This window comes from Montipora foliosa, unplaced genomic scaffold (assembly GCF_036669935.1).
Source record: "Montipora foliosa isolate CH-2021 unplaced genomic scaffold, ASM3666993v2 scaffold_420, whole genome shotgun sequence".
Lineage (NCBI taxonomy): Eukaryota > Metazoa > Cnidaria > Anthozoa > Scleractinia > Acroporidae > Montipora > Montipora foliosa.
In genome coordinates this window covers 966,872-974,371 of record NW_027179724.1, presented here as the reverse complement: position 1 = coordinate 974,371, position 7,500 = coordinate 966,872, and the positions used below count along the sequence as shown (strand labels likewise).

The following is a 7,500-nucleotide window of genomic DNA, read 5'->3' as shown; positions in this document are numbered from 1 at the left end:
TTATTGCACAAAAATCCGTAAATACCGCCTCTACCGATTTATCTAACGACAACCAGCGTGTACGACAAGCCTTCTTCAGCTTTTTTGCTACCTGCTTCCTCCCCGCCGAATTTAGTGTAAGATTCTTTGTGCTCTCTTGCACTTTAAGATACGTTGCAGTGCGCTTTGCAGAATTGTCGAATAGTTTCCACGACTGGTTCAACTGTAGTTCACAGTGGGCAATGTAGTCAAGGGTATCTGCAGAGCTAGCACAAGCAAGAGCAAGTTTGTGTGCTAAGCAGTGGAAAGACAGGATCAATGGGTTCTCATCTTTTAGAAGCTTTGCCACCCCGTTTCTGGCCCCAGTCATAACAGACGCACCGTCAGAGACAAAGCTGCGCATGGTTTGTACCTCTAACCCAACGGATTGCAACTGTTCGAGGAGTACTTTTTTGATCTGTGGCGCATCTGCCAAGTTGTTGCCTTTCAGTGTGTTTGATATTGCAAGGAAACTGGTGGTGGTGGTACAGCTTTGACTGTCATAATACTGGATAAAAGTTACAAGCTGCTGCGTCAAAGAGATGTCGGTGACCTCATCAGTGAGGATGCCATAAAGGCCATTACCAATCTTTTCTTTAATCTTTTCTTTGAAAACCTGTGCAAGAGTTAAAAACAGCTCTCTTTCAATTCCCTTTGACGAGTAGGGGAACTGACGTTTCAGATCAACTCCAGCAATCTTCTTTATCATCTCAAGAACCGAGGACAACTTTCTGTTTGGCAACTCTTCTTTAGCTAGCCAATAAACAACTTCGAAAATTTTCTTGCACTCTTTTCCCTTGTTCTTTTCTTTGTCATCTAATTGCTTCTGAAACTCTGATCCTCGTTGCAGCATCTCTAATTGTATGGCTAGTTTGTGTTGAGGAGAATCAGCATGTACTCTGATTGTCTCAGGCTTGAATCGCTGGGATTTCGTTAAAGTATTTCGTTTTGTTTTTGGCATTGCGAGTGTCATGTTTTTTACAAAGAAGGCAAAACATACCCTCATTTGCTTGAAAAACAAGCCACCAAATCCCCGTTTCAGGATCATATGCTTCTGGTCTACTAAGCATAGAATGCTGGAATTTTGAAACCTTTTCAGTTGGGGATTTGACACTATATACAAGTTCACAGGTGTGTTTAATACCACACAGGTTTTGCTGGTGCACATCTACGTCAGGGAAAGTGTTGTTCAACATAATTGTCTCCCTTTCTTTATCGCAAGAAGATTGAGAAGGTCCTTTACTTGTTTGAGGACTCTTTCGGAAAGCAGTATTTGAAGAGGAACAACTTGGCTTTTCACTCTCATTACTACTTGCAGGCATTGGATCACAGTTTGTTGCCTCGGACAGGCTTTCTTCATCTATGGTTGCTTGCGTTAGAATTTCCCCTAAAGACACCAATATTTTTGTCAATTCATTTCTACTGAATGATCACTGTTGTCTGTGTTCAAAGTTGACATTATGAAGGATTTTATGAACCAGCGTCTGCCGATGATAAAATCGACATCCATGAATGAAATCCTTTCGTGCGTGAAACTAGGCGAGTAATTTTAGTTCCGGTTTCCGGTTTCGGTTAAGTCTTTGTTTGACCCGCGTGACCTCCGAAGCGAAGTATCATCGGGCCGTGAGAAAAAACCTCTGGTACCCAGGGTATCACTTTTGAGATCGCCTGTGTTATTTTTTTCGTTTGTCTTAAGATAAAATCTTTCAGTTTTTCTCTATTTCAAAGTCCAAGTCGTATTTTGATTGTTGGATAAGGGAAATATAAACTTAACCTTGTAAATAGTGACCTCATTAGCAAAGGGCAGCCGTGAGACATTGTTTTGTTTTCTTCGGTCAGGAGAAAATTACCATTTTTACTGCTCACAGCGCAGTACAGTGAAACACTCATTCAGAATAATCATGCCCTTCAACTTACCTTGATTTCTCTTGGCCGTCGGGACGAAAAACTCGCTTATCCTCTTCATTCTTTCAACAGTTTGACTAACACAAGTTGCATATTTTACCTGGGGATTTCCCTCAAGACTTGGCCGAGCAGGAATGAGATCGAAATAGTCACTTCAATTCCGTTTAAATGAAGAGGGGAAACCAATAAAATATCCCGCCGCTCAATAAGCAAAGAAAAAAGAGTTATATGGCCGTTTTGAAGAATGTAATTGATTATTCTGTTGTCCTCTAGTCAGTATGTTTATGAGATGCCTTGTAAGAAAAATAGATAATACAGTAGTAAAAAAAAATCGCCAATATTGATCTCAAAGTACCGGACGTGGAATGGCAAACAACCGCACGAAACGTCCGGCCTCAAATGAAAACCCTGGCTGAAGCGAGATTCGAGAAAGCAGCGTCGTCACAAAATACGTCAATCCTTTCACGTCCTCCTGGAAGGCCGTCTTTTGCTTCGCAGACAGGCTCTTCTACACCCGTCGTTTTCCATGGTTTAACAGAACAAACTTCAAAGCGGATCCTACGTTCATCCACAGCTACCTTCAATAGGAAGTTATGTTTCTTTTGCCAGTCACACGACGATGAGCAGGACATTCATGTAATACAAACTGAGAACAGGAGAAAGCAACTTTTAGAGTTCGTTAAAAACTGCCACAATGACTTGTACAAAGTTTATTTAACCAGCACAATAGAACCAGAAGATGCTTTGCCGAAATATGTGCATTATCATCGTGCCTGCTGGATGAAACACGTGATACGCGCCATGACGTCTGAGGATAAGGCTAGAGCTGACGCCCAAGATTCTGCGCAAGAAAACAAAGTTGCTGCTGATATAGAATTCCTGCATCTCATCCAAGAGCTTCTAAAAAAAGGAAAGATAGTGAGTCTGGAAGACGCTCAAAAGGTGTACACGAATATCTTACAAGATCATCTGTGCTACTGGTTTCCTAGTAGAAAATCTGTGAGGCAGCTGTTAGCAGAGAATGTTGATGGTATCGAGTTCGTAAGTGCATATCGACGAAACGAGTCCGATCGCTTTTGCCTATCTGCTGCTAAGATCGCCGCCATAGAGAAAGCCGTTAAACAGTCATCGCACATTAATAGCGAGCTTGAAGTCCTTTATGACTGCTCAAAGATAAATCGCAGAGAAATCCAGGAGGCAAATACTTGGCACTTCAAAGGTACGCTCGACATAGATGCGCAAGATATTGTCCCTACCAAGCTCTTTACATTACTAAAGTGGATACTTTCGGGCGTGGTTTCTGAACTGAAAACGGAGCAGCGAGCGGAAGATGTCAACAGAAAGTCAGTTCTCCTTGCGCAGCAGATTATGTACCAAACCAAGACTGATAGGCAAGTCAGATACGTGCCTCAGTTAGATAAAGAAGGGAAGACATTTCGTCACCAGCGCGAGTATCCATTGCAAGTTGGGGTTGGCCTCCTTGCTCACCAGCAAATGAGAAGTAAATCAGTAATTGATGTTCTACATGAGTTGGGCATTTCAGTTAATTATGCGAGGATTCTACGCATAGAAACTCAGCTTGCGCAGGCTGTTCTGAGCAACTCCAGTGAGCACAGCATCTTTATTCCTCCAAAACTCTGTAAGGGCCAGTTTATCTTTTTTAGTGTTGACAATTCCGATTTCTCAGAAGACACCCCCGACGGAAAGAACACACTTCATGCAACCGCGATGGTTGTGTTCCAGCGAAAACGTACTAAGGATCCTGAAACTATACTGGAAATTGATGCGACTATGAGTACCAAGTCCCTTCCACAAGAGTCAATACCTGACACAGAAATATTACAGTGTTATATCCCTACGAATGCGCAACCAAAGTGCTCCGGCTACACATTAGATACTACACCATCTAGTGATGTCACCAAGAAAGCGGAACAAAATGACTTGGCGTGGTCGGTAGGCAACTCAATCATCAGGTCTCGGTCGGAGAAAGTCAAGATCCCCACGTGGGCTCCATACAATTCTCAAGTGTTGTCTTTGACCCATCAGCTGACCACCGTTTCCATGATGCCTCTTCTAGCGGCTCCGGCGCATGAGTGGAGCACGATGCTCACAGTACTAATGCAGGCACAGAAGATCACGGCTGTGGTTATGGGAGAAAACCACAAGACTGTCATTACGTTTGACCTTCAACTAAATGAGAAGGCTGTGAAACTCCAGGTGCACAAGGCCCCAGACCTAGACCACCTGGTTTTCCGAATTGGCGAGATGCACACGATAATGGCTTCTTTGCGCGCTCTTGGGGCATCAATCGATGGCAGTGGCTTTGACGAGGGATGGATAGAGGCGGGGCTGTATGGTTCAACCACAACGCGACAGATTCTTGAAGGAAATCATATGAAGCGCGCTCTCACAGCTCACAGCATAACGTACTCTGCCTTGAGCGATTTGCATATGGAGGCGTTTTTGAAGAGCGAAAGTGCTAAAAGTAATGACGAGCACAATACTGTATATGATAGTGTAATACAAGCATCCGTTGCAATGAACACCATCTGCAAGGAAGGTCAATACAGTGAGCTAGGGACGAAACACAAAGACCTTGTAACGGCGATGGAAACCGACGACCTTCAAGAGAGGCTATTGAGATTTGATGAGGTCATGGAGTTTCAGTGTCCATTATTCAAGTTTGCCCGGGACTACATGAAGTTTGTGATGTGTATCCTGATGTTCATACGCGCATCAAGAGAGGGAGACTGGAACCTTCACCTTGAATCTCTCAAGGCTTTGGCAAAGTATTTCTTTGCTCACGACAGGCTGAACTATGCGCGAATGGTGCCACTATATCTAGCGCAGATGCACAGGTTAAAGATCGATGATCCCGATATTCACCATGAATTCACGCAAGGAAACTTTTGTGTAAACAAAAATGAGATCCCTTTCTGTGCAATTGAACCGGACCACGCTATAGAACACGTCAACAAGTTGATGAAGATTCGGGGAGGGCTGAAAGGTCTAACACAGCAACCAGCAGCCATGGCAAGATGGTTCCTTGTGGCGCCAGAACTAAGACGACTTGCGACGCAAGCTGAGCACATGGTGGGGGTACAAAGAGCTTCATCACCGCATCATCACGATTTAAGCGATGCGATAACAAAACGCTATAATGAAAATGTACAGAAGCTGAAGGATGTCCTCAAAGTGAGTGACCCTTTCGCGACAGAGGAAGGTCATCTGGTGAACATCATCACGAAAGCAGTAATGCCAGATGACATCAAGGAGGGAGTCCTAACACGAGATAAGATCGGCCAAGCGTTGTTTGAGACATTTGCTCAAGAGAGAATTGTCGAGGCCAAGTTATGGGTTTGGAGCCCCATGAAAAAGGCAAATCTGAAGTCATGGAAGTCTGCTTGGCAAAAAAACAAAAACAAGACAACTTGTGGCGTCGCACCCTTAAAGGAAGATAGAGCTCTCTTCGCACGCTTCTTAGTCGTCATTCTCTCAAGGCCTGACCTTGACATAAAGGAAACCATCAGTACCTTTGAGTTAGCCGAGTATCCAAGGGCACTCTTCTTCTCTGATGGCAGTTCACTGCGCTGCCAAGAGCAAGCTGATGAACATCCTAGAAAGCCTTTTACCGGCCCAACAGCAACCACAAACGTCTACAGTACAACCTCACTCTGCAGATCCCTCCAGTAGGCAAGTGGTCATTATTGATGCCATGGCCGTCGTTCAGGCAATGGGAAAGCCACCGTGGATACGAAATGGGCGTGACCTAGCAAGCCATTTCACAGAAGTCATTGATTCTAAGTCTGAAGGTGCCACCGAGGTGCATGTTGTATTTGACCGCTACGATATCCCAAACTCCTTAAAAAAAGGAACGCGCCAGAAACGAACGGGCACAAGCAGAGCAGTGGTATACAAGATTACTGTGGATGCTGTTATAGACAAGATCACGATGAAGGATCTTTTGAGCTGCAGCCAGAATAAAGAGACATTGGCTATCTTCCTTGCAGCACAACTTATCCAGTGCAAGAAAGACTCGCAGACGACGTATGTAGTAACATCTAAAGGTGACTGTATGGCTTCTAATAGCCTACCGATTCAGCATTTAAGGAGTGAACAGGAGGAAGCAGACACTCGTATGCTCCTACATGCTCTAGACGCCACACAGAGAGGAGCAACGTCCATAACCATTAAGAGTCCAGATACAGACGTACTCGTTCTGACGCTCTGGATTTACAAGAGACTTTGTCCAGACACTGCAGTCATTGTTGGAACAGGAGGAAAACGAAGAAGTATTCCACTAGGCCCACTCTACGAGGCGGTAGGAGAAGAACTTGTGAAGGCTTTACCTGGCTTTCACGCTTTTTCAGGATGTGATCAGACAGGCACTATCAGTGGAAAAAGCAAAGTGTCTTTTTGGAATACACTAAAGGAAGCCGAACGATCAGTACTCGATGCCTTTTCCAGCCTGGGAACCACCGACACCATCCCAGATGATATATACATGACGCTAGAGCGCTTTGTCTGCCAGTTGTACATCCCATCGACACAGCTAAGAACCATAGGAGAGGTCCAATGGTTGTTCTTTAGCAAGAAACTACACGTAGATGAACAGCTGCCCCCTACTAAAGCGGCTCTACACCAGATGACAAGACGTGCTAATTTCGTTTCATTGGTTTGGAAGTCTTGCGACAACCCAAATCCCAGCATTCCTAGCCCGATATTACACGGATGGCAACAAGATGGGGATACACTGCATCCGGTTCCAACCACACTCCCACCTGCACCTAAGGCCGTACTGCAGTTGATTAAGTGTGGATGCAAAGGAATCTGCATCACAATGAGCTGTACGTGCAGGAAGCACAACCTAAAATGCACTGATATGTGTGGTTCATGCAAAGTGAAATGTACGAACAGGAGCGGTAACACTGATACAGTTGAGCATATAACAGGGGATATTAGTGACGACGAGGACCGTCATATATAGGCCCATCTGCTAGGTTGGAACTCAGACCATGATAATTAAGTTCTATTGGACAAGGAAATCCTTTGCTTAATGCTAAATCATTTATGCTTTGTAATTAAGCATTCCTTAACGGAACATTAACATTTGTACAGCAATGACATTCGACTTTTGTCATAATTCTAAAACTGTGGAAAAGGGATTGCAGAGGCTTTACATGATAGAACAGACTTAAAAGCGAACGCATGCACAGTTTTGTGCATTATGGGAGCATTTTGGGACATATATAACAAATCCCGACTCGAGTACCCGGTGTTTTGCAGGTCAAAAATCTAATTTGCATAAATTAATCTTAAATGACTTTGAAAAAATTGCAGACAACTTTTTTACGATTGAACACCCCTTAAAGTATAGATTTCTTCAAAGAAACTAAAATGTTCATGAAATGCCCACGGGATTACACATGGCCCCGGACTAGATCCTTGTTTTTTCCTGTTGATTTATGGCCCGCGTGCTTCGCGCTTGGGCCAGAAATCAACCGGAAAAAACTCGGTCCGTAACTTACAGTACGGACCTCGAACTCGGTTAGTAAGAGGTATTTATCATGCACAATA

General features: G+C 44.0%; 3 protein-coding genes across 6 annotated transcripts in view; 2 read left to right on the top strand and 1 right to left on the bottom strand.

Moving 5' to 3' along the window:
- LOC137988531 (uncharacterized) overlaps window positions 1-7,500 on the top strand; it is a gene marked incomplete at its 5' end in the record, with an annotated part of 670,231 nt that overhangs the window by 479,881 nt on the left and 182,850 nt on the right. The gene's annotated exons all lie outside the window — the stretch shown is intronic.
- LOC137988544 (zinc finger protein 862-like) overlaps window positions 1-7,500 on the bottom strand; it is a 47,626-nt gene that overhangs the window by 1,552 nt on the left and 38,574 nt on the right. For all 4 annotated transcript variants that reach the window (XM_068834545.1, XM_068834543.1, XM_068834544.1 and 1 more), the window contains one exon: window positions 1-940. This exon is cut by the window's left edge and continues 986 nt beyond it. In XM_068834545.1, coding sequence (XP_068690646.1) covers window positions 1-940 — 940 coding nt within the window. The remainder of the gene's footprint in view (window positions 941-7,500) is intronic.
- LOC137988542 (uncharacterized) lies at window positions 934-5,616 on the top strand. The gene has a single exon (XM_068834540.1). The coding sequence runs from the start codon at window positions 2,323-2,325 to the stop codon at window positions 5,614-5,616; it is 3,294 nt and encodes a 1,097-aa protein (XP_068690641.1). The 5' UTR covers window positions 934-2,322.

Bases quoted from the DNA above. Each gene is read 5' to 3' on its own strand.
- LOC137988542 (XM_068834540.1), top strand. From the start codon at position 2,323: ATGAAAACCCTGGCTGAAGCGAGATTCGAGAAAGCAGCGTCGTCACAA.